The sequence below is a fragment of the Phalacrocorax aristotelis genome, chromosome 4 (genome assembly GCF_949628215.1).
Source record: "Phalacrocorax aristotelis chromosome 4, bGulAri2.1, whole genome shotgun sequence".
Taxonomy (NCBI): domain Eukaryota; kingdom Metazoa; phylum Chordata; class Aves; order Suliformes; family Phalacrocoracidae; genus Phalacrocorax; species Phalacrocorax aristotelis.
This window is the reverse complement of record NC_134279.1, coordinates 72122506-72149678: the sequence shown is the minus strand read 5'-3', so window position 1 is coordinate 72149678 and position 27173 is coordinate 72122506. Positions and strand designations below refer to the sequence as shown.

At 39.2% G+C, this 27173-nt stretch overlaps 1 protein-coding gene across 9 annotated transcripts in view; it reads left to right on the top strand.

Annotated features, from left to right (window-relative positions):
- The window catches only part of ABLIM2 (actin binding LIM protein family member 2), a 149814-nt gene extending 132179 nt beyond the window's left edge, over window positions 1-17635 (top strand). For 8 of the 9 annotated variants that reach the window (XM_075091945.1, XM_075091947.1, XM_075091944.1 and 5 more), the window contains 4 exons: window positions 1655-1709; window positions 3096-3160; window positions 3332-3412; window positions 15879-17635. In XM_075091945.1, the coding sequence (XP_074948046.1) occupies window positions 1655-1709; window positions 3096-3160; window positions 3332-3412; window positions 15879-15992 (315 nt within the window). In that variant the 3' untranslated portion in view covers window positions 15993-17635. The remainder of the gene's footprint in view (window positions 1-1654; window positions 1710-3095; window positions 3161-3331; window positions 3413-15878) is intronic. The other variant, XR_012660409.1, reaches the window with a different exon arrangement.
- Window positions 17636-27173: the final 9538 nt, after the last annotated feature.

Below are 27173 nucleotides of genomic sequence, written 5' to 3'. Positions count from 1 at the left end.
TTAATAGTGATAAGTTGGCGATATGTAAATGCACGTGCATTCACATTTTGAAGATTGATTTGTGTCTAAATTACATGGACATGTTCACATTCAAATTCCCTCCTTTCTCCAAAGGAAGATGCGGAAGCTGAAAAGCACATGAGCAGGATTAAACTTCCCCAGTGATAAGAGTCAAACTGCAGGTCGTTGGAAGGAGCTACAAGAAAGCAACTGTTAGAGGGTAGCTAAATGAATTTTTCAGAAGCTACTGAAATGTCCATCCCTTTGAGTTAATATTACAAGACTAATTGCGCCTGCATTGCTTCAATACATGACTGCTTGAACTCCTCTCTGAAGTAACTAGTGGCACTGCAACTTGATGAAATGAGAGATAGGAATTGGAAGGGGTCTAGATAAACCTGTCCCCAACTATAAGTGAACAGCCTTTTCCTGACTTTTCAGAATAACTGTTACCAGTAACCTAAAGCGAGCAAGGGATCACCCTGTGCTCAGCCACTGCGCTGCTGAGGCACCAAAGCCATCAGAAGGCCTCACATGGATGAGGCCAAAGCAAACTCCATCATCAGTGGGTTGGCCACACTTGTAGGCTAAAGCCATGCAATGTAATATGGAAGCAGCAGATGGCAGCATTTGTCCCACCTAAAGGATCCAACCTCACAGCCAAAAACTGAGAAAGTTGAAAAGGTTGCTCATGGTTAAATCCTTGAGACCAAAATTCTTCTCAGAGTGGATGTCCTCTGTTTGGATTGCAGGTTCATACCCGCTTTTGTGGTTTGTTATTTTTAATCAACCATCCCAGTGCTGCATAACAAAATAAGCCAAAACCAAACAGTAAGGAACCTTGCAGGTTATTGTGAGCATAGCTGTGCACACTGTTGATACCCTAACAGGCAAAAATGAGACTCGAGGGGGAAAAAAATCATATAATAGTGTTTTTCTGATCTCCTGTAGTGTTTTTCATTATAGCATTTGCCAGCAAAGGAAAAAGACAGTGGGTCAAATAAAACTATGGCACATATGCACAGTTGTCCCTGGTCTTAGTGGCACCAGCAGTGTGAAGCAGAAAGCAGAGTGGGACAAGTTTCAGTGCAGCATAAGTGATTTGTGATGATGGCAATAAGACGTCTGCATTGCAAGGAGAGGCATGTGAGAATTTCAATCTAACCTTACTGCCAGGTCTTCAAGTAGGGGTAGCTGGTGACTTTCTGACACCTTTCTGCCTCACTGAAAGCTGCGAGGAACCAGCGCTCAAAAACATCCCAAGGGCTTAGGGCTGTGTTGATACGACACTGCAGTTGCCTCTCTGAATGACATACAAGCTCCAGCTTTCGCTGATCTGTGGGAGTTCACAGCGTAGGCAGCAAACTGCACCTGCAGTGCCTCCGAGGGCCCAGGCACTCACTTGACACTCCATCCTCGCCTACAGGCAGAGCTCCATCCCTGCAGTCATAGATCGACAGCTATTGCGAGCACCCAGGACTCCTGCCTTGAGCAATTGGGTCAAGTTTGAATGAGACTTTATTCTCTTTCTCTCTCACGAGGATCTGTAGTTTTATCGTGCAATACCAACTGGTTTTCTTTTTTATCTCAACAATGCGCAGAGTGATTTTGTGGTGTATTTTGCTGCTATATTGTTTCTTTCTTTCTCTTTCAGCCTGAAAGTATGGGCCAATATGAAACAGACCAAGAGTCGAGCTGGGGGATGAAAGGTAAATTGCAATATAATTTCCACTCCAATTCATGTTTTCTTCTTTTGAGGAGGCTCATTAACATCTTGCCATAAAGGGTTACTATTCTGAGATCTTCCCATAGTTTACGTAATAATGACTAGATAGAGACCCAGCTCAGTATCTCATTTATCACAGAGAATCTTCTTTTTATCTGAGTGAACATAGAGGCCTGACTGAAGTCTTGCATCATAAAGTGGTGCAACTATCTTGAGTCAATCCCAGTATCCTCAATATGTGGCAACAGCCTCTGGTTCTCTTTGCTTAGCAGGTGGTGCTCTTATACCAAAGAGAGGAAGAAATTTAAGATAATCACTCCTTCAAGATGTATCTAATAAAGAAGTCCATTGTCCTTCTTGTTTGTGCTACAGTGTGGTTAAAATGTACAGAATTAAAAAAGCAGAATTTATTTGCATTCATTTTTTTTAATTACAGTTTAAGTGGACTATGAACTTATTATGGAACTTGGGTTGGAATTTTCAAAAGAGCTGAGCAATTTAGGAACATGCATCTACTCATGAGCAAGAGTAGGATTTTGTTTCCAAGACGCTTAATCTCGCTTTAAAAGATCTTACTCTAATGTTCCACTTAATACCTCTGTGTTGATACAAACCTTTGTCTCTGTGTTTGAGTAGTTTAAAGTAGAGATTTTGAAAAGTAGACTTATATCTGATTTCATTTCAGACCATAAAAAGGTATATAAAAACATACTGCCTATCCTGGTTGCATTTAATTATTGATGTGAATAGGTGGCCTTGTGGTAGTCATATCACATATAGTCATATACTGAACTAACTAGAATACTCTTGTGCTAGTTTAGATCCAGGAATCATTGTCCCCACATCCCCAAATCATCTTTTCTCCACTGTCGTTATTCCCACTGCAGTCAGCCCAAGTGCAGGAAGTTGGTATCTTGGAATACTGTATTAACTCGATGGTCTTCATATACGTTCCCAAAATGACACACCTGTAATAATCCATATGTTTTAACTGTTTTCAGTAAAGAACAATAAGGGCAGGACTTTTGGATGACAGACTGACTTAACTCTACACAAAGGCCTCCTGTAAAAAGAAATTCCCAATTTTGCCAGACATACTCACTGTGTAACCCAATGGCATCAGGAGATGGATTTTCTGTAATAAGCCTTTGATTTCAAGGACTGTTGCTTTGGTAATAGACAGTGTCATAGGTGTTCAGAGCGTGGGGGTCAAACACTAACTATGCATGCAGTTATCCAACAACTATTGCAAACCATAAGAGAGATGTAATAGCATAACAAATTGCTGATGTACCTAGACGTTCGTTACGGTGACTCCAAAAGAAGCCTATAAATTCTAAACTGTGAACCTGTTCTCATTCTCTTGCAGAATACAAGGTAAGAAGGGCTTTTCCAACACTGGAAGAACAATCAGATTCAGCACTTCCTAGCAAGGTTACATGTGTTCCTTTTTTTATTTTAGTTTGTTAATTTTTGTCCCAGTGAAATATTTGTCAAATCAGGATGCAAGTATGTACCATTAAATTAGTAAGTTCCCCACACTGTCATTTCCATACATCAGAATCAGATTTGGCTGGAGTTCATATGCTCTTGTCTTTTTAACAGATTTATCCTTATGAAACACTTATTGTAACAAACCGAGTTCGTGTGAAATTGCCTAAGGACGTGGACAGGACCAGGCTGGAGGTAGGAATGATATTTGCTTGATGGCTTTGCAAGTTTTTGTCCTGTTTGTTTACCATCTTAGATATTCCCATGCCCAAGTAATAGCAATTAAGGAAGAGAGAAGAGAGCAATAACATTATATATTATATTTTATTTCAAAACACTAGCAAGTAGGCAATTTAACTAAAAAAGAATAGCCAAAAACCTGGCAAATGTCTGACCAAATGGTGTCTTACAAAGATATTGATGAAACCCATTAGTTTTGGATGATTTTACACGATACCGAAAGTTGGAACGGGGTGGGTGGAAACTTCTTTTTTTTATTTCCTATAAAAAACACCCTCCTAGAATAATCTGTGAATTATAAAAAAGCTGCAGTTATCCTGCAAATGTATAGACCTGTGTTTCTGGTCCATTGTCTTTTTCAGCCTCTCCTTTGGCTGTGTGATCCATGGTCACTATGCTACAGATTTGCTGTAGCATCCACTTCTCAGAGAGTCATACTATAAGCTGGAGAAACGCAGATACAATTTTTCATAAATGAAAGCTTAGTTTCCAAAGGCCAAATCCTGAAGTTGATGTTCAGGCAAAATTCATGAAGTTGATTTTTTTGAGTGAGTAATGACAGGACTGAATAAAGACTCACCTAAATTATTCAACTAATATATCTTTGCGTGAATTATTATTAGGAAGAAGAGATAGTTCAATAAAAATTATGTGATTAACAATATTGGACTTTTGGGAAGGTTTGTATTTAAATAAATTTATCATATTTTTTACTTGATAATGTGACAAGAAAAGAAGAAACTTTAAAGAAAAAAAAAGCTATGAAGTAGCAGAAAGTCCCTCGTTAAGATTTTTTTTTTTAAAAATAATTTTATCAAATACTTACACATGTAGTGTACTTTGGAAATGGTGTTACATTCTTAAATACTTCAATGTGCTTGTTGCTTGATTACCCAGCAAGTGGTATTGATTTGATTCTAAGGAAAAAAGAGCCTCAAACATGTGCTGTTTTAAGCCTGGGGTATAGCAAGGCATGACAGCAACAATAAAAAGCATAATGAGTCCAGAAAAAAGGAGCAGGGAGTTGGAGGGATAGTCATCTGGATATATACCATAAAGGATTCTTTTATATATATACATATATGCGTGTGTGTGTGTGTGTGTGTATTAAAGAATAGAGTCTCTGTTTAAACACATCAGACTGGTCTGAAGAGCAAATGCAGCTCTAAATTGCTTTTTTAAGACAACATATAGTTTGCTTTGGATGGATCATGTCTGTCCTGGCTGCCATTATCCATAACTCATACACTGTCCTCAGCTGGGATCGCTGTTTGCTTAACATTGGAGTTGCTCAGTCTGCCTCACACCAGGTACACCCAGTGCCTGATGGCTCAAGAGCCCGTCCACTTCAAAGATCTCACAGAGGTTTGCAAAAAAGAACAATAAACAAGATCTGCCTCAAACCTGCACCAGAAAAGTGATAAGAGGACCAGGCTGATCCTGCTGATTGCTGCACTACGTTAAACATGTATGTCTGCAGGAGGGAATCCTTTGTAGACCATCTTATATGTATTAGGGATTGGTAGTTTTTTAAACGATTAAATTAGCAGCGTTTTAATAGGATTATAATTACTGGAAAAACAGAGGCAGAAGCTCATCCACACATTCAAACCATATGCAGAGTTGAGTGTCAGGCACAAACTGTTGCCTTCCCTGCTGGCCTCTTCCACTCTTCCTCATCCCTTCCTTCTGCATTACAGAACTGCTGGAAATAGGGAGCTTTGCATAGAAAAGCAGCTTCTCATTATTTCCTCTTGTGGCAAAAGAAGACAATTGTAACTTACTTGCTGGCCTGCGCGTTCAGCAGATTTCAGGTTCGGACAAGACTGAGGGAGTCCTGACTTGGGCAGGACTCCAGGAGCTCAAGACTTCATGGGTTTATAGGTTTGCACAGGAACAGACCAGTATTAGACACACACCCCCATCTGTTTGTAGAGGACGTGCTTGGCATGTCTTGGTATCTTCAAGTTCTTGGGGGCAACACTAGGAGTACTGGAAGCAAGTACTACGGCTAGATTTCACCCTTTCTTGACCTCCATTTCACATTCGCTGAAGGGTACAATTCGATGCTCACGGATTTCTACGAGGCAAGTGCTCTCTCTGAGCAGAATTAATTGGTTGCCAGCTGATCTTCTGTTTTCATCCTGCACAGCCACTGTCACTTGTGAAAGGGCTAGATTGTGCCTACAGAAATGGTGAAGGTGATAGCACTGCTAAGCCCATGTATTAACCAAATTCTAGAGAGATTTATCTAGGAAAATCTTTGAAGAAGAAAATCCATGTTCTAATATTCCAGTTTTATTCTGTACCTAATGTATACCAGCCAAAGGTGATATCTTAGTCCCTGGAAGCTCGGGACTTAAGTTGTCCAAAACAGGGAATTTTCCTCCAGGATACTTATATTTAAGCCCCTGTGTAATAAAATGATCCCTTTGATAAAATGTTCCACAATAGACCAAATTATGTATTTTTCAAATGCTGTTACAGCAAAAACACCAAATAATCCTATTTTGGAATTATATTATGTTAAAGCTTTGTCTTCACAGAATGTACCAACCTAAGCAAATTAGGGACCTGTGGAGGTCTTCAAAGCAGGGCCAACTTCAAAATTAGACCACATCCCTGAGAAGAGTATGTTTTCCTTTACTGCAGAGGTGCACTGCTGACTCATGCTCAGCTTGTTTTCCACCAGGACCCCCAGGTCCTTTTCTGCAGAGCTGTCCCCCCCATCTTGTGTTGTTGAATGGCGTTATTTTGTCACAAGTGCAGGAGTATGGATTTACCTTTGTTGCACTTCATGAGGTTCCTGTTGAGCTATTCCTCTAGCCTGGCCAGGGCCCTCTGAACAGAGGCGCTGCTCCCTAGAGCATCAACTGCTGCCCCCGCAGTTTGCACCATGTGCAGACGTGGTGAGGGTGCAATTCTTCCAGTCCTGTCCTACTGCTTTGTTGTTCTGCAACATTATCTGAATTAACTTGTTCTTCACCATTTCCCATTAGAATAGCTCACGGGAATGCTGCTGTGTTCATCTAACGTTAGAATAAAGAGCACTGTGGTAGAGAGAAACTCCTAAAAGAATTCCTGGGCCAAATCCTTATCTAGTATAAATTCCTTGCATTTCTAATCAGCTTATACTGAAGATCCAGGCTGTTCATTCAAAAGCCAGAGTGTCAGTAATGTATTTAAAAATCAGCAGGTCATTTATTATAATTAGTTCTCAATGCTGCATGCGTTAGTTCACTGTTGGCATAAACATCTCCACGAGGAGCACAAGGAACTGGACTATTTCTGCCTCACTGCTGAGTTAGAACAAGCAAACAAAAACATGCCGAGTGTTTCTACACTTAGATATATGTGCTTTTGAAGAAAGAATTCCTATTATTTGAATGCATTTATTACCAGTTGAGCCTTCCTAATCTCTAGATACCTCTTGGGCTTAGGAAAATATGCAGTTTTCCAAGAAAATATTTTTTTATAATCCTTAAATTTCTTACACAACAGCATAATCTAAAAAATACCCACAATGGGAGCAAAGTTAGGAAAACACTACCACCCATTAAAACCCCACCCTCCTGCAGTCCTTGATCATTAGCCGAAGCCTTCATTGCAGCCTCCCTTAATTTGACCCAGGGAGCTAATACCATTTAGTTGAGTTCATTTTTCACGACAGGAACACTCAATGTAGGAGAGTTCCCTGGAAGAGGGAATCAGAGACAAACAACAGCACCCTTTCCCTGGCATCTATGGTGGATCATTCAAAGTTCTCAACAAACTCTGTTTCACAAACAGGAGCCGCCTTCAAGTCAGCTTGCAAGAGGGCTGTTAAATAAATCTAGCTCATGCAGATTTGGTCACCTTGTTGCTCCTACGTAGACCAGGAAATCAAAAGCATCACATGTGAGATGTTCTAATCATACTGGACATGGTAAGACCACTGATGTGTATTAGCACACTCCTTACCTGCCGGCTTCCCAGTGGTCTTCCACATGGCCTCAGTTTTGGTTTGGGGTTTTTTTTTTCCCCCCAAAGGAAGTTGGGTTTATGGACACTATTGAAAATCTTGACCCCTATTTTAAGTACTTGATTACCTTTTATGATTTAGGCCTTGGGCTCCAAAAAGGATGCACTTGATACTTTTATCTTAGATTGGTTATTGTTTGCCTGTTATTCAGTCATAGCAATGCGATTCAGTGCTTGCACATCCAAAATGATAGTTCATGCCCAGCTGCATAGATTTTTTCCCTCCTGAAGTTGCTTTTATCACAGAGTATAAGATTTCTTTTGTGGTCACAGGACGGTATTTTTGAAAGCCAACACAGTTAGAGTCTTCCATTTGGAAACCATCTTCTAGTGTTTTTGTTTGATTTTCTTATCTTAATGTATCTTAGTTTCTTTAGCCTTTTCTTTTGAATGTCAGAGAGTTAAAAGCATTATTCATTCATGCCTGTCAAATACAGTAGAAAGTAAATGATCCCACTTTTGTTTGAGCCTGTTCATTTGTTTAATAAGGATACACAGAAACAGTTGCTAAGGGAAAAAGTATTCTGGAATGTCAAGTAGCAAACCTTCATCTGCCACCTTGTTCTCTTGTAAACAGAAGTGAGAGATTTAAACACGGGTGTGGTCTTGTTTGAACAGAGCACTGACATTAATTCAAACATGCTTCTCATCCTGAAACTGCTTGTCTGGATTTGTTTTAGGGATGACATTTTTTCCACTATTTTTTATTCAACAATCACCCTGGGTTCTAGCCATTTGGGCTGCAAACATTTTAGGACTGGTTTGCAGTAACTGAGCCTGAATTTATAACAGCCCCAGCTCCTAGATGTCATTCATACATGTAATGTTGTGTGTCCCACCTCCTGTGGAGCTCAGAAGGGGAAAATCAGAGCAAAACTGGAATGCTGTGTGTTTTAACATAGGGAAGTGCCATTTGTAGTTTGGGGCTGGATTTGAGGATGTGGGCCCACTTCACGATGCAGCTCATAACCTGGAGTGAAAAGTGCAGGTCACTGGCTTCAGTGGAACTTCACACTGTTTAACTTGAAAAGCATTGGTGTGGTGTTTCTTATTCTAGGCATATGCTTGTGTTGTGATCAGTGCTGGATGTCTGTGTCAGTTTTCAAAGCCCTTACAAAAGGAGCTGTAGTAAAATGAAAATATGCATTAGAAACTATGTGACGTGTATGAAAGCTAGTTCCTATCAGAGCGGAAACACTGTGGGAATGAACAGAGATTAGATGTGGAGCATTCATATTATAGATGCACTAAAGCCCAAACTAAGGGAAACTGGAAAATCTGCTTTAAGAATAAGGTATATCAAATTAATTTTTTTAAACGCAAAATCCTCTGTATTTTCATAATTCAGTATGGATTCATAGTTTTAGTTGTATTTATTAATTATTTTCTTAATTATATAATATTTTTTATCAGCAGTCTGCTGAAGGCAATTACTTATGTTAGTGGCAATATGAAAAAGATCATTTGGTTGAATGACAGAATGATGGCACAGGTTATCCTCAGAGATGTCCTATGTGTATGGCTGTGTAGGTAATATATTGATATCCCTGAGAGAAACACTCGTCTCTTTTTTGGCATCTCACACATTTATGGATGACTCGGCTGGGGAAAATATTGAATGTACAGTGGAACTACAGAATATTTTGTGTGTGCCGTGTGATATTTCATAAGAGGTTAGATTATAAGTAGCCCACAGTAGTAGCGCTGAGTGGAATGCTGCTTCTCTGTGAAGTTTCATGATACCCTGAGATACTAAATGAGATATATCCACAGATTCAGGAGCCTTGTATAGATGCTTGGGGTGATACCACGGGGAAGGGTTTCAGACTCCTTTCCTCACTGCTTCTGTTACACTACTTTTTCTGGGAGCCTTTTTGGGGACCCACATCGCTATGTGGAGTCAGAGGAGAGAGGGAGATCTACACCTCCTGCTGAGGCTCGGTTGCACAAGTGCTCCAACTGTTCACTGTTGTGACTAAGTGCCCTCATCTAGTGTAACCGCAATTGTAGCTCCTACTGCCTCATCCCCTGATCAATGGAGTTGCTCTAGTTACCTTTTGATTCCTTTTGAAATTCATTAGGTGGCAACACTTGCCCTGTCTTAACTTTCCCTCCCCTCTCACATAATTACTTAATAGTTTGAAATATTTATTGAGTGTGAAGCTTAATTACTTCATAGATGAGCATAACATTCCATACTCCCTTGGGAACATGGCACATGGCTAATTACAGCTCTGTAATTAGACATGCAGGAGGCTTAGAAGAAACCTCTGGAAAGCCTGCTGAGCCCCAGCAGTACAACAGAAAGAAGGGGGAAGAGTGCAAACCTGTGAAAGCAAAATGAGGATTTGAAATTCAGTAGATAAAAGAGAACATTTTCCAGAAAATTATGATTTGGTTTCTGTAAGTAGTATTTGGGCTAACTTTGAGAGGCACAGGAGAAGGGAATGGCGGTGGGGCAGGGAAGGGAATGAGGGAAAGGGGGGGTAAAACTGGAGAAGGGAGGAGTGTATTATTGTTCCAAATGTATTCAGTTGAGCTACTTTTAACATCCTAATAAATACAGGAAGAGACTATGTCCCACGAGCAAAGCCTCCGCACTAACTACCCTGAAGAGCTATGATATGGTTATTTACATGAATGCTTACTTACCTGTGGATAAACCTTCCCCCGTTAATCCCAGTTTAGTTTGACTATTTTGTATTTTGAAGACTCTGGAAAAGATTCTGTAGTTTTACTTCCAAATTTTGTGGATCAGAGGTTGGAAGTGTTACAAGGACTCTGAAGAAAAATGAATTGAAGTGGACAACCACTTAAAATTACACTCTATAAAACAGAGCGCACAGTAGTGCTTCAGAGACTAGCTGAAAGATTCACTATGGACTCAAGCAAAGGCAATGTAATGCTCAGCTGTCATTTCCTATGAACATAACGTAGCAAAAAGCAAAAGAGAAAACAACCTGAGGTTTTAAATGACCTCTAGGAATTAGGAATTTGATTTTTGTAGTCTTCAACTCATCACCTCCTGCCATCCCCTGTGTTGGTTCATTGGTTCAATATTGACTCATGAGGAAGTATGATATCCTCTGAATTTCCTACATCAGCAGGTTTTCACATGAGGACTCCCGTCCAATTACTGACACAGAATAAACATGCTTGTGCAGCATGACCTGGTCACAGCTTACTGCAGTACGGCTGTAGGTTAATTGCAATTTTCCCTTCCTGTGACTTATTCACACTAATGCCATGTTCCTAAGTATTAGCTTTGAAGATCTCTGAATTTTATTAAAAGCACAACTATTCTCAGGGAAAAGAAATCTCATTGAATTAAATAAACTTTACAACTCTATTCAGAATTATTAGCAGCTTTTTAGCAGGGCACAGAAAAATAGAAGCAAACCTCATTAATTTACAGCGAAAAGCATCACTTCTTTCTGATATAACACTGTAGAACAAGTATTTCAATGTGCAATTAATTACTTTTGTTCTGAGACTCAAAAATGAGCGCGTATCTGTACCACTCATGTTTGTGTTTCATAGAGCAGGAGGATTTTCCATTATAGTGGTTGCATTGCAGTAGAGAGGTTTAGCTCAGCCCCTGCTTAGGTCTGTGTATCTTAATAAGAAACATTTGTGGTTTAATTCTTCCAATGGGCATTTGTGTGTTTTTGGAGAGCTAGCTACATAATTACAGCAAGGTGTGGTGACCCTTCTTACGCAGTGCTGTGCCCTATAGGTAACATCCAGGTGAGGAATTACAGCAGCAGCATTCAGTTCCCAAGCTGCAGGCCACCTTTGGGCTTCCCAAAGCAGGATCCCAAGGTTGTGATCTCATCTCTCTAATCCAAAATACTGTCAGTGCAGGTGAGAGATTGTGCTTCTGGAGACACGACTCTCCTCTTCCATACGAAGCCACTGCTGTGACCCACGGATGCATCTGGTGGATCCTCAGCACTTTACTGGAGTCTCACTGTCTTTTTCTGATTTCACAGGCAAGCTGACACAAAATGCTACCCAGAACAAAAGATTGAGCACTAATGACTTTACAAGCCTCAGTTTAATAAAATTTTATCAAAACAATATGATGCAGTAGTCCTTTCTAGTGTGGCAATTTCACACTTAAGTGTATCCAAAATGCTGCTGTTCTGATGCTGTGAGCTCCAGTATAGCAGTCTTTTTAGTGAAGAACCGTCTTTAAACTGTTTAACTTATCCTTTAGCAAGGTTTTCAGGTACAATCATGTTAACATCACTATGCAGTTTCCAAACTGAGCTCACTTAAATACAGTCAGTTCAGAGTGTGGGCAAAAGGGGACCGTAATGTGGTCCTCTGTACCCTCCGCAGTGTCTGCGACATGCCCAGCTTTGCTGTTGATGCAGAGCAGGGAAGTAGACTGAGTTAAGCTGCCTGGATATGGCCAAATTGTCACAAAGGGAATTAAGAATCAGTTACTAGCGCACTGTAAAACACCCAGACTTCCTATGTAAACAAGGCCAACACTAGTAAAAAAAAAGGAATGAATGTTACTTTTACTAATAAGTTTGGCCATTCCTTTAATTGCCCAATGATGCACTGTTAACATAGCTGGATATTTTAAGCTGATCCAATCCTTAAAAAAAATAAAAATCATGTTCTTGGCCTTGTAAAGCATAGCTTTACACATACATCTTCTCTCATACCTCAAGATGAATATCCTCCCTATTCCCTATGCATAATTTTCAATTTCCTTTCTTTTGTTTGACTAATGAGACAAGGTAACGCTTCAGTTAAGACAAATTGATATTCAAATAGCTGTGAAGAAAGATAAATCAATCAAAGATTTCTTAGTGGTGGATTTTCTGTGCCTTTGTTTGGGAAGAGCTCTAGGTCTTAAAGCTATAAGGTTTAGGCAAGTCCCAACAGTAGTGCAGACAAAATTTAACATCACACATACAAAGAAAAGTATGAACATAAACTTCCCACGCTGGCCTATTCCCATGGTGTTTGAACCCTTCAAATACTTGTAGACATTTACCATATTTTCCCGTAGTCATCATTTGGCTAAGCTTATACATACTTAGGCCTTTTAGTCTTCCCTCATAAATCAAACTCTGCAACCCATGATTACTTTTGTTACTTTTATCTGAAGCTTTGCCAGTTTGATGACATCTTTCTGGGATCAAGGTTTATTCCAAAATTTGCAGACAGAACTGTAATCATTGCTGCTTCTAGGGTCAGTCCCAAAGCTAGAGCTCTTGATGCTTAAGAAAAAGATGGTGAAAGTTTCTGAGATGCAGGGAAAACAGTGGGAATTATGCTATGCTGGGCACAGACTAGTGTCCTCAGAGAGGGTTCAGACTAAAGGGGAAGTGTTCCCTTCTACTAGAATTAATTCTCTGTGTGGGTAATGCATTGATTGAGTAAGAAACTTTGCTAATATTGCAGTCTGGTTGTTAGTCCCTGAGAAGAGGGACAGTATGTGGAGGAAAATTAAAAGCAAAGAAACTGCCTAGTGGAATGGGAGATGGAAATAAGTGATCTTGTGCCTTCCCCATCTCAGACTCTGCTACTGCATCCCTGGGCTGGAAACTCTCAACTCATTTTGGACTTCTGTGCGGAAAAAAGAAATGGTGATGGTGTAAAACAAAACTTCAGTATAATTAGAAAATGAGTGCATGCAAGGAATGAAGGTGATGTTATCTGGATACAAGCAGAGGAGCAGAGTGCATATCTAATTCATACTGGTTTGGATAGATACATGTGGACTGAAAGCTTGCTAAGCCTGAGGGTGAAGCAAAATGATAAATGGCAATGTACCGCCTTGGAAAGGAAAGGGGGAGTTACAGAGCTTGTACTGAGACTGGTGGTAAGCTTTGTCAGGGCGGGGAAGTGTAGCGAGTATTCAGCACCCTCAGAAAAGGCCCGTGGCCTGACATAGGGCTTGCTGACTCTCTCTCCATTGACCTTCAATATTGAAACAGATCTGATGAGACCACAGCAATTTCTAGGAAGAAATTGGTAACTCACCTCAAGAAAAAGACAGTGAAAACATTCCTTTTAAAGTTTTGCATTTGCTATGGTTTTGGATGATTGGCAAAGTAGGCTTTCTGATTTTCCCTTTGAGTATGAACTACAGTTTGTCACTGCTTCCTCCTGAGTGAGGGGACGTCTCAAGTCTTATCCACAATCTGGAAAGTAAGGTAAAGTAAAATACGATACACTGTGCTCATCCAGACTTCTTTTTTGATCCCACAACTTACAGACATGTTCGTTGCTGTAAGAAATTGCTGAAGTTAAGCTTGCTTGCATTTGTCCACTGGATTAACAGGAAAATATTTTTTAAAAAAATCAATGCAGAGAGAAGTTACTTTTTCTTTCCAAACCCAGTAGAATTAAATTCTGCCAGTGAGAGATTGTTTCTAAAATACATTGTCAGATGTTGCTCATTTCCATGCGAAACAGGATCTCCTTTGCCAAATATGCATGGCGTGTTTGTTCCATGCTATGCATACTGCTTATGGTGCGTTGCTATCATTGGTCAAATGAAAAATGAAGGCTCAGTTCCAAACTCTTAGTCACTGTTGTTCTGAATATGTGGAATCTCAAGGGAAGGAAACCAAGGCTGTCCTTTTTTAAGAAACCACCAGGGCTCGTAATGACCATTCAAGGTAATTAAAGGTAGTGATTTCTTATAAAAATGTTTCATTTTTTCCTCCAGTAATTTACATTACAAAGATAAACACATTGTTAATACATGGAAAGGAAAATTTTGCTTTCAGATTTGACCAAAAAATAGCTTTGTAAGGCAGGCCAATGGGGCTGTATCTATCCTGGTCAGGTAAACCATCGTGGGATTACCAGGGCATGTTAACATGCTCTGTGCCACAGTTTTGTCTAATAGCAGCAAGTGCTCTTTGAGATGATGCGGGGACCTGGTTCAAATGATAGACAACCTTGGCCTGTTTGAACTACCAGTAAAAACATAACCTAAAGGACCCAGTGGCTCCCCTCCTGCTGGGGAGTGCTGTGCTCCCCTCTACCTTCAGCATCTTGCACTCAGCATTTGGAGGCAGCATTATTCACATTCATGAGGACTGTGTCTCCTTTATAATTACCCTCCTGGCTGGCTCGCTGCATGCATCTCGAGAGGGAGTGAAGTCGACTAAGTGGCAGTTTTGAGTCTCCTCCAAGTGACGAGGACGTTGAACCCAGGGTTCTCACCTCCAGGGAAGTCCTGCAGCCAGGAGGTAGTGAGATGAAAAAAAAAAGGCAATATCCTTCCCTTGAAATAACACAGTTGTCTAATGTGTGATGAGCCTGATCTTCTGTGTGAGGCACATGCGTTTCCTCCACTCAGCAGCTTTGGGGGACCTCATTTCTGGATGCAGGTGGTGCTTCAGCAGGATGGGGCTGCTGGGGTATGCCTGGAAGGAGAGCTGCACCTTGAGAACTTCAAGTCAAAAGCTCGGTTGGGTAGGAGAGGGTTAGATTGCAGGGCTGGTCCCAGGTTTCAAAGAAATCTTTGTGGAAGAGGAGAGTCCGTGTTTAAAAATCGCAATTTGTAATTCTCATTGTACTGAATCTGTCCCTTTTAGATGGTGTGTGCTTAACACATCAAAAACAGCGAACCATAACTGATAATACTGAAATGCTTGAGCAAGAGTTAGTCCACAATTATCAGAAGAATTATATATGATATTAATTTCTAATTCACACGTTTCTCTTTTCTGCCTTTTCTGTGTGTATACTAATAATTGTTAGGCAGTTCTTATCTTACCTCCTTCCAATTCTTTATGTTGGTATTCTCCCCTTTTTCTCTCTATCTCTCTCTTTTTTTTATTAATATTGAATCATGAAAACATCAAATAGAATCTTAGTTCTTGGCATTTTAAAAAAAGCTTTAGCCAACTTGGACTTCTGATACGAGTATATCTCCATGAATAAGCACATTTTGGATGTAAGAATTTAGCAGTGTGGTCTCTCCTTTGTTACAACACTCCTATTAGTGGACCAGTGCAGAGTCCACCGCTCTCATTAAAGATCAAGGCAAAACAAGTCCAACTCTGAAATTGCATTGTTATCAATCTCTTTAAAGTCCTGGAATAGCTTGAATTTGTCTCAGCGTGCTCTGTCATTAAGCACCATGTATGAACACATCTTTTTCCTGAAGACCACAGCTTCTGCTCAGTTGGAACTATATTGAAAAGATTTTTTTTCCCCAAAAGTTACTACTGGCATCAATAATTTAATTTCCCTGCTACTCTGAGCTCATTTGGTTTTGATGCAGTCTTTTCCAAAACTAATTTGAGAATTTAAATGCAAATCCTAATGCATTATTTTGTGGTGTGTTTTAAAACTTAGAAAGGGCAGAAGTATTCCTGTGCACAGAAGAGCTTAATGATTTTGTATTTTCATTTTCAAGAGACATTTGTCCCCTGAAGAGTTCCAGGAAGTCTTCAAAATGAGCATTGAGGAATTTGATCGTCTGGCACTTTGGAAGCGGAATGACCTGAAGAAAAAGGCCCTGCTTTTCTAGCCCCTCCTGGATAAACTATGTGCTTAATCAAAACAAAAATAGTCTTGCCAGAACTATCACATGCACTTGCTGTTGAACCATTGTCCAGCTTCATTGTGTTAGTATGTGTTGGGGGAAACAGGACAGATTAGATGGCGATGTGTTGGAATACAGAGAATTTGCTAATCTTGTATGACCAGATGGTTTTGTCAGTAACTCCTGGTCCTACCCAGTTTACAACGTGCAAAAAATCTAGCTTTAAAGTTATTGTTGCTTGCAGTTATTGCTTGATGCAAACGGAAATTATGAAAGGAAGAGAAAAAGTGTAGCTGTGACAAAGGAAATGCATCCAACATTTTGTTCCACTAAGTTTTACAACACAATTCTTACAAAATCAAGTAAGTAATGAATATAAAATTCTCCAATGGGGGATCACATGCTATTAAAAATATGGTAAAAGCCAAAGAAAAGCATGTCCGCAAGCAATTATTGCAATTGTTTATGTGTGGTACTTTTTAAGAATGAAAGCAAAAATATGGAAGCACCTTAATTCTACTTCTTCTACTTTAGACACAGCCTGCTCTCTAAAAGGTCATATTTGTCTAGAAGGTAACTAGCTATCTTTAATTACAACACAAGAGTTTTTATTTTATTAAGAATATATTGTGACATAAAACAGTTATAATGACTAAAATGTATACAGACCTGCTTAAAAATTTAGTCCCATTCATCAGGAAAACTGAAGCCTTATACAAAACTGGTTTAAAGAGTGTATTGTGCCAGTTAACTGTGTTTTCCTACTACTTTGGGGTGTTTGGAGAACTTTTTTTCTACATTTCATGCTGATAAAAATATCATGTAATCTTAATTATATGTAGATAGATACATCTATCTATAAAATAATTATTTTCATTAATAATACTTTCCTAAGTAAGACATTCTTATTTTCTCCACTTCCTGGCTTTACACAGTAAGCCATGAGAACTGTGATGGCAACTGGTAGGTGTGAAAATGGAACAGTTCAGCATAAAATGTAACAAAAAAAGCTTGGTGTGCTCTATCAATAATACATCCGATTATAATCAAATATATAAAACCCTCATGCACTACTATTTGCATGTTTCTATACAAATCAATTTTTAAAAAAACCTACATGATACTGGTGCAGTACCTTGATACTATCTTAAATAACAAGAAAAGCTAACAAAATCTAAGTGTTTGATATGAGCGTTAGACCTTAATATCTCTTCCAGCTGAAAGACTGTATTAAATTTAATAATTTCATATGGTCAGAAGTACGGTTGCTGACAAAGAATGTTTTAAAGTGAGTTGCTAGTTTTGTGTGATACTAAAAGAGCATTACAAAAACTACATTTTTCAGCCATGTGTCACTATTCTGCATTTTTACTGCCTTGAATGTTTGTACTTACTTCCTACTTCACTATGTCTTTTTGCATTTCCTTAAAGTAACCGGTTAATATATGCACTACAACACACTGTTTCAACTGACCCAGCATTGGAAAAACCATAGCATTGAACACGCCTTCTTCCAACTAACTTTCCAGATCCATGCTGTTGGAAATAAATATTTTCTCATGACTTAAATGTTTTGTCTGATGATACAAATGTTTAAAAAAATTCATTAAAACAAAGGTATAACTGAATGACTTTGCTAACGTGTGTATAATTTTTAGATTGCACTGCTGCTCTGGATAGGATCTCCCCATGATAATAATGTAAATAATATGTAATTTGCATTAGTTTTGCTCAGTGAGGAGAGCGTTAAGTGTACCTCTGAATGTCAACTTACTGTTAAGTTGGTCATGATTTACACGATCCTTTTAGCAACTGGCACATCTCACCAAGCAAAAACTGCTTCACCGGTGATGTTCAGTGTACAGAACCATAAGCCAGTTTTAACTGAGAGCTCCTGATCACCTGTGGACCACATCCATAATGGTCTTCAGCCTCAGAATAGCTTGTTATGTTTTACCTACATGTGAAAATTGGCAGCGCACTGAAATGGGTCAATCTAAAACATCAGCAGCAAGGGCTGTTGGTACTATGAAAATCTAAATCCAGGAGAACAGTTGTTTGGAGAATGATGAGTAATTTTGATGGTGGTGAAGACCACTTTTCTCACCTACACCGTCGTGGGACATCAGATTGATTACAGGCATCTTGTCCATGGGTGAAAAAATTGCAGGTCGATCAAAGAAATGTATATACCGGTGCAGATCAGGTTCAATGGGGATCTTCACAAATAATTTGAAAATTGCTTAGCTGCAACAGCTATTGCACCATTGTAGGATTCAACCTATGCTGCAAGGAAAACGTGCATTACTAAGCAATACATGTGCCCAACAGCTCCATGCTGCTGTACTGTATTTTGCAGATGTATAGCTGATGACAAGTGAGGACAGCTAGAGCATGTGAGCTCTGTTTGACCCATTTATGCTGTTTTAAGCCGGTTAGCCTGCTATAACATCAACAGCCTTAAAAGTGTCTCCTGAAGATCCTTGTCCTACCTGAGCTAAATCAGATACAACTCTAGTTTTACATACCCCGTGAGCATCCGTTCTTATCACAATGCACGACTGTACCTGGGAGCGGTACCCCATCAACTGTCTGTATTTGCTTAAAAGTCAGTTTGTCATTCTGTGCTCCCTTTTATGGTCAGTGAAGAGAAAAAAAGCACTTCAATCACATCCTAACATTCAAAACTAGTTATATGAATTGCACCTATCATATTTCTGGCCACTGAATATAAAGCAAGCTAATCCAACTGCAGAAGTATACATTGCAAGCTATCTAATCTTAGATGAAATTGATTCTATGCCTGCAGTCTGTAGTGAAAATAATAAGCCAGCTTTTACCAAGTTGGTGGAATACCAGTCTTGCAACCATTGGCAATTCCTAGAGCATGTTACCAAATCACTTTCAAGCCATCGGGACTTTGAATTGCACAGATCTCACAAAATGCCCTAAACAGTAATTCTTTGTGTTCATTATACTGTTCACCAAACAGGCACGTATTTGATGCCAAACACACAAAAATGTTTTAGAAGACAGTCAGTTTATCAACTTGCGTGCCTTCTACCAGCCAAAACCAAAAAGGAATTTTGGCTTCCATACACAAAACCTTTGCTGACATTAGATGAACAAGTACTCTTGTGTGTCCTTATTTCGTTTTCCTGAAAGTTTGAAATGGTCTGTAGATGCCTGTTCTGTGCAAAGGTGGCATATAACTCAATAAGCTGTTCTGTTTTTCAGATGATACATGTCGGTGTATCACTCTATATTTAAAGCATCTGCTGTCACATGGTGTAGGAACCTGTTTAGTTATGCTTTCTAGCCTAACTAAATCCTCATTTACAATATGCTATTGTATGCTGGATTTGGTACCAGCCAAACACACCAGTGTAAAAGGGCCATAAAGCGAGTAATGTTGTAATTTACATCACTGCTAAGTTTTCTGGACGTCACCTAAACTCTGTAAACCAGAACATGGCATACCGAGAATATTTCTGTTCCTAAAATCTATCATATTTTCCCCATTTGAAAACTGCATATTGGGATTTTAGTCACGTAGTCTTCTTTCAGGAACTTAAGAGCGTCTTATTAAATGTGAATAGACTAACATGTGCATAATCAACGTTCTGGTTTATTTCTAGAGTTCCATATGCTAATCTTAAATAGCATTATGAAATGGAAAATGCATTTCAGAGTAATTAGATAAATCTTTGCCAGAATACTCCATCTGATAGTGTGGTCCAGCATTGGCAGTAACAAACTGAGAGTTTCAACAAATCATCAGCTGTTTTTTAGATAACACTCTTTTGAGTTATTAAGATACTGTTCTGTAGTCCTGTTTTCAAGGAAATGCTGTCTCTCACCATTTTGGTAAGTATGGATATGGCTATGCAGCTCAAAAGGATCAGTATAGCTCTTGAAGGAACCTATTTGATATGTATACAAGAAGCAAGGGAATTCTGTCAGAGATTTCATTTTCATACTTGGATCTGAAGTGTATGTCTCAGCTGTTCATGACAACCCTGATGTATGACCTAATTCTCACCTCATGTATTTTAAGGAAGGCATGTCTCAAACACAGCAATGAAAGAGCCAACGTATTTCATCATCGCAGTCATTGAGACAAAGGAACACATGGATTTTTGTGGTTCCTGAGGAATATCTGACCAGCAATTCCAGATAGGAAACCAAGCGTGCCAGATTACCATTATAGCTGTCTGAGAAAGCTGGACTTTTTTGTCTGACCTTCTGCTATTTCTTTTACTTGTGGTTCAGGGGAGAACTCTGAAAACTGGAATTGCAGAAACAAGAAAATACATAGCTGTGAGAAGCTACCTGGAATCTAATAACTCTCTGAGACAAAGTCAGTTTTACAAGAACAAAAAGATACAGTTCAGACCGAGAGAGATGCCTTGTCTTATATTCCTCATTTTGATGAGAAACCATGTATTTAACGTTTCCCAAGTGTGACCAAGCCAGACCATTAATTTTATTAGCCTTTTCACAGTTCTGCAGGAAAATGCTGTTCTGCCATTTGCAGATGAGCTAGGTTAGATCCCAGGCACTGCCATCTGTGTGGTGCTTGGGCCCCAGGGTGTCCTTACATTCTCCTGTCCCTTTGACTCATGTGAGGTCATGTTTGTCTAAGAGTCCTAAGATCCAGACTGACCCTTGACCCATGCGATTACTTGATAGCTCACAGCCATGGCTACCGTTTTTCAGGTATCTTGAATATCTGAGAAAAAGACAAATGTTTTTAATATCACAAAGACAGACTGCAGCCCTCTTGTACATGTAAAGTTATATTGGAGGCTTGCATTTCTTCTTCATATCCAGGCCACCTCTGAGGTATGGCCAAATCCTCACAGGCTCACGGGAGGTGCTGGTTCAGGCTTTTGGAGTCTTTGCATGCCTTCTCCCTTTTTCTGTTCGGTGAAACGCCATGTTAGAAAAGGTGGTGCTCAGTAAAAACGCTTACCTTTGAAACATTACGTCTCAATATTTTACTTATCTGGTAATGAAGGATACACAGGAAACTGAAGTTTGTTGGGTTGTTGCAGCTGGTTATTACTGCCTCCTCTTAACCACTGCCTCTGTGAGCTACAGCTAAGAGAAGTAAGTAGTTCTGTGTTTTTCTAAGTGCTCTTACTTTCGTGATTCAGGATGTTTTCTTCCTACTACTCAGTGTCTGATGTCTTGACTACTATGCACGCAGGTATTTGTAAGTAGGTAGGTTCTTTTTTTTTATTTACTTATTTTTCTCAAATGGTTGAACAAATCTCTGCAGCATTCAAGCAGTTTGGAGCAGGCAGTGGCCCTTCCGTGCCAGACTGCCCAACAGCAGCAGCTCCAGAATAGCTGGAGGAAACGAAAACCAGACAAAAGCAACGTGTCCCACATATCTAAATGTATAATGATTCAAGGCTTTAGGGAAGAGTTTTACTGTCTCAGTTATGATGTATTTACCATTTGTTAGAAGTCTGGATATCCTTGATTTCTTTTTCTGAATCCTGTTACATTTGTGTCCTGAATGATTTGCTGTTGACCTGTTTTCTCTGCTTGCTGTGATGCACCCCTTTATAACATCCTCTAACTCTTTTCTCTGCTAAAAATTGCAATGTTTTCAATTTCTTTTGAGATTAAAACTTTTCTTTGCCCTTGGTAATTTTTCTGCAATGGGATCCTCTCAGCGCATTGTGCCTTATACACAGGAGGTGGTCTGACAGGATAAAGGCATTACAGCATTTGCTTTATATGCACGTCAGACATCATTATAACATCTTTTTTTACAGGGGAATAAGAAAGGTAAGAATTACTTTGACTTTTTAATACAAATATACATTATGCTGAAGCCCTGCTAGAGCTAGTCTTACTGTTGCAAACTGTTGGTTCCCCCTCCCCCGCCCCGAGTGGACATGCTCCTGAACTCTGACATGAGTAATTTTAATTTTTTATGCCAATATCTATACATTTTTCTATTAACTGCTAATTAAATAGGTAACATGATTGATAGCAAATGAAACAATCAAAGTTGCTAATGGTCATCTGAATTTTCCCAGTTCTCTGTCCTGGAATAATTCAATTGTGGAACCCAGGATGATACTCGTCGTGCCACTTGGCAATTTTGCTAGTCAGACTTTAAAAAAAAAAACTCTCAAGGATCTGGAATACAGACACTTGGGGTTCCCCAGTTTTTGCCAATTTTACACTAGACATTTTTCATCTCCCAGCTAGTTTTTGATAGATGGCAGTGCCTGCAGGACTTTATGAGTCACTGTATAAGCACCAAATTGTTCGAATTCCATTTTTTTCCTTAATCCCTTTTTTCAGTGTAATAACTGGTTATTTTTATAGTGCAATAAAACTAACATAATAATCAAAGGCTACTGAAAGAATTTATTCCATTTTAAATGCACAGAAGAGAATATAAATACCTAATAGAAGCTGAAATGTGTCTCTTTTTTGAGTAGGGGCTAAAATTAAAGGCTTCTACAGAAGAATGTACTCCTGTTGTCAGTAGTGGGAGGACTCTGCTGCTTTAGGTTATTATGAGGTGCTGAACTTCAAGGCAGACACTTTTGTCCAGGGTCTCTAAATGTTTTTTAAAATATTCTATAAAAATATAAAAATAAGATTGTTTTCTCATTTACCTTCATAGCTCTGAAAGAGGCTCACATATAAATTAGCATATTTTGGGCCTTCTACGCTCACAAGATGACTAAAATTAGAATTTCTATAGTAATATCAGTTTTGCATTTAGCATCAGTTTACTGTTATTATTCTGAAATTAAAAGTATTTATGAAAATTTTCTTAAGCCCTATCTTGCCTAGTAAAAAATGGTGAAACATCTACTGTAAGAAATAGAGTGAGAAATGAAGAGGCCTAATACTTGCAAAACAAACCTTGTAAATACTTATTCTACCTCATCAGAGCTTGATTTCCAAACACTGTACAGAAGGGAAGCATCAGAGTAGCACATGCCCAACCATAAATAAGGTCTTCTTTCAAAATTATTCTAATTTATTGGCTTAAATGGAAATATTAGAAAGGGGTTTTGGAGCAGAAAAAAATATGGCTGTGTTACTTGTGAAAGTATCATTAAAAGGAAACCTGGCCATGCTTTCCCAAAGGAATAAGAAAATGACTCATGTAAAAAAGTGATGTTGTATCACAGTGAGTCAACTCAAGAGTAAAGAAGGTGTAAATAAGGAGTAACGTGAAGTAGCCTCTCTAGTGCTTACGTAAGTGTGTTTCTGTAGGAAAAAGAGCAAAGTAATGCACAAGTAAAACAGCACAGTGGGTTTATCTGAACAGTTGGTATTTTCAATAGAATTACACAGGCATTATTCTGACAGATGATAAGTTTAAGAACTGGCTGTTCCCTATCTTGATGATAAAGGGGAAGGAACATATAGAGTTTCATACATTGTTGAACAATCCATGGGGGACAAGATGCAGGGAAGGGCTGAGATTCCATTTTTGGCCTAATCTTGCTTCAATTCAAAGAAAGCAGGGCCAAGGAGGTGAGATTTACTGGAAACTTTCTCCCAGAGTGTCCAACCTTAACATAAAAATAAAAGTAACAAGACTAGGTTATTTTTTTTTAAATTTGTACTACCCAAAGGTAGCTACTTTTCAGTGGCTCTGGGGGTTTAATATGCAACTAATATAAGGATGTTAGCATAGCATTTTGAAAATGTCAGGCACTAAATGCTAAGCCCACTGAAATCACTGGCAATCTTACCTGCACAAGACCGCAAAGGTCAGGTTATATAGAAATTCTTCTAAAACTAAAATCAGAAGGAGGGGTCGTTTGCTCAAGCAGGAGAATATGAATGGGAAGTAACCATTTTTAGCTACAAATTAAGATTCTATAAAGTATATATTACCCTTTTGTATGTATTCCCTCCCTCATCCTGATTCAAAATCAATTAGCAGTGAAGAACCTAATTTAAGATATTTTACATCTGTGAAAAAAAGATGCAAATAGTTTTGTTACACAAAAGAAGTCCCATTTGTGTAGAAAGTAAGGAGAGGCCTCTGTGTTATAGAAAAGCTGCATTATCCCTCTTCTTGAAGTTTCTATAATGCATGCTTTTACAAATTTGCTTTCTGCAGAAAGGTAAATGGCATTTCTATAAAAGTAAGTTCTACCTGTGTGCAAAGTCCTTGTGGGACACATACACAGTCAGCACTGTGAGATTCCTGAAACAAAATTTAGAAGTATATGTAAAATATTAATTTTTTCTCCCCAGTGAAAATGGAAAGTATGTGGGACACAAGAAAAAACAACTTGTTGAAAAGACACTTCAAAAAGATACTCTTTTGAAAAAAATCAGAAAGGTGCTGAGTATTAGAGTAACAATAGGTTCTGCAGTAACAGGATCACCATATATGATAAAAAAGGGGAAAAAAAAGCCTTTATCGAGAGCTTTCTGTTGTGAGTAAAAGACATTTACTCCTAGGTTGTAAATGCCTCAAGCATCTGAGACAGCTGTAGAAACACTGGTGTTTTCCTTACAGAAAAATCACAGTTTCAAAGTAACAGAATAAGGTTTTTGTTCTAAAAAGCCATAACTTGCGTTCTGTTTTTGAAATCCTGCCATCATTATGTTTTACTGAAGAGAGTGGCAATTACTGTAATGTCACTCTGTCTCTTGACAGCCCAGATTGTGCAGTATTTTTGCCTGCTTTTCACTGTTCCCTGAGACCATCCACTCTCCCCATGCCAAAGCGATGCGATGGCGGGAGGTCGGACACGGCTGGAGGCAGCGGCAGCAAGGCTCGCTCCAGGGAGCCCTCATCTCCCCTGCCCGACCTGCCCATGGCTTCTGCACGGGGCAGTGCCTGGTCTCTACATGAAGTCAACGTTTTGACAATTGTAGGGTTTTTAGGTCTGCTCAAACAACAAAAATCCCTCACCCTCACAAAACCCGCCCCCCCCCCCCCCCCCCCCCCAACCCAAACAAAAAACCCAAAAAACCCCAAAGCAGCAGATTGTGTTGGCAGCCTTTCTGGTACCAAATGACAAGAACATACCAGCTCTTTCTTACAGCTATGATTTCAGTTTAAGATACTAAAAAAAACCCCTCGCATATTCTTGTAGAAACATCTTGAAACGTCTTACTGAAAAGTATTGAGCAGACTTTCAGGGGATACCAATCATCACTTACATCATCCAATATCTTTTCTTATACTTGTTTTCTCACCAGGATGTTGCTGAGGTTTTCGGGCCTCTTAAACTAGCAAGCTGTCTGCTTATGGACTCAGTCCAAGGCAGATTTGAAGTGGAATTGCATGTATCTTTAAAAACTGACCCATACTTTTAAATGCTTAAAGTACTGTTTTCCTGCCTTTTTACATTATTTAAGAGAGCCAAATCCAAATTGCTTGGAGTTCCTTACAAGACATAAATCACAACAAATGGTTGGAGATTTTTTTTTTCATGCCTGTGTTTCTCAGATTTCATCCAATGTTGATTTTCCAAAGAAAGAAAAATCTTAAAACATGCATAATAACTCTTCTAAGCACATCCTAAAGATAATAAATCTGGCCTGTCATTGTCATGACTTTTCTCCGTCAACACACTGGGGATTATCTGATGGTTAAAGTCCCAATCTTGTAACCAACTATATTTGGATACCTTACTGCTGGGGCTACTTGTTTAGTTTCTCTTTTTCACTCTGATTATTTTCTTTTTTAGTGATAACGAATACTGAAAAGATTACAGGAAGATAAGGGTATCCCTATGGCTAAGCTGCATCAAGTCATGCCTAAAGCCTGTGAAGACTATTTCTATGGTAGTGAAGTGACCCTTGATAGAGTGGGAACTTATTGTGAATTATTGAGAACAAAGACAATATTTGGACCACTGCATGGATGTTTGGTCTTGAAGCTAGAAGGCACTTTGTCAAACATGGAGGCTGTGTGGTTCAAATAGGGAAATTTATACAAAATTCCCTTCTACTACTTTGTGTTAGAAGATGATTAGTTTAAAAAGTTTATTGGGTGCCAAGTATGACATACAGTTACTGTGAACCACTATTAATGATGTGACTTCAGTTTCCATGCAAGAAACTCCTTAGTAATCAATTGATTTATTTTGGTCATATTGTATTTGAGGTGAGTTATACGCTGTTCCTTTTGATTCTATAAAATAGAATTTGTATTTAAATAGTGTCATTAAGACTCATGGGAAAGAAATTCACTGAATCACTAAGGCCTATTTTGCAGTTGAAGTAGTTACAGAATGCATATGGCCAAACTCGGAACTGGCAGGGGAAAATGCCATTTTAAAATGCAACATTGTGGAAACTAAGAATTTGAATAAGAAAAAAGTTCTTTTGAGCCCTTCAGCTTTAGAGGGAGCTTGTCTTCAAGAGGAACTGTTTGTGCTGTCTGACATTTGTGATAGATGGCTCGTTCTTCAGTCTCTTTGGAGTTATGACCAGAAGACAAGTCCTCACCAGCCTGTCCCACAGCTGATGGACAAACCCCTTGTTATCTAACCTTCTCATCTGGCATAGGGTATAAAGTGCTTATTTTCTTGCCTGTCTTGCAATGACTATTTCTCATTTTTGTTTGCTGATAAGCTTCCTAACACCTTCAGGACATTTCTGTGGAAGAAATACTCTGCCCTGTTGAAAGAAGCAGGCATCCTGCTTACAGACAGCAGAGGCTATCACTGAAATGTTACTTAATGTAACATACGGGCATTAAAATTTATCAAACCGGAGGCAGTAATGCGACCAAATCCATGAAATGCTCACTGCAAGCATAGGAATCAGTGGTGCTATGCACGGATTACACTGCCTGCGCCAGAGCAGCCAAGAGCTGTGCTTTTACAGCAAACTTTTGGATTGTTCTCTCTAGTGATCATGTTTTACAGGTCATGATACTAATCAAGCAGCTCTAAGACAGCAATAGCTGAAAGCAATTGAACTGTGGAGAAGAGGAGCTACGGTTTAATTTTTCAAGGCCAACTAAGCCCTTTAATATTGCCAGAAAAATTGCTACTTCTAACTACTCCAAACCCCACTCCTGCCAGCTCCCAGCAAGCGGAATGGAAAAAGGCAAGTAGGAGCAGGCTGCTGCTGTCAGAAGAGCACATCCAGTAGGCAAGTCCTTCCCTGCCCGTGCCCGAAGGCCTACAAGAAAGAGAACAGCTG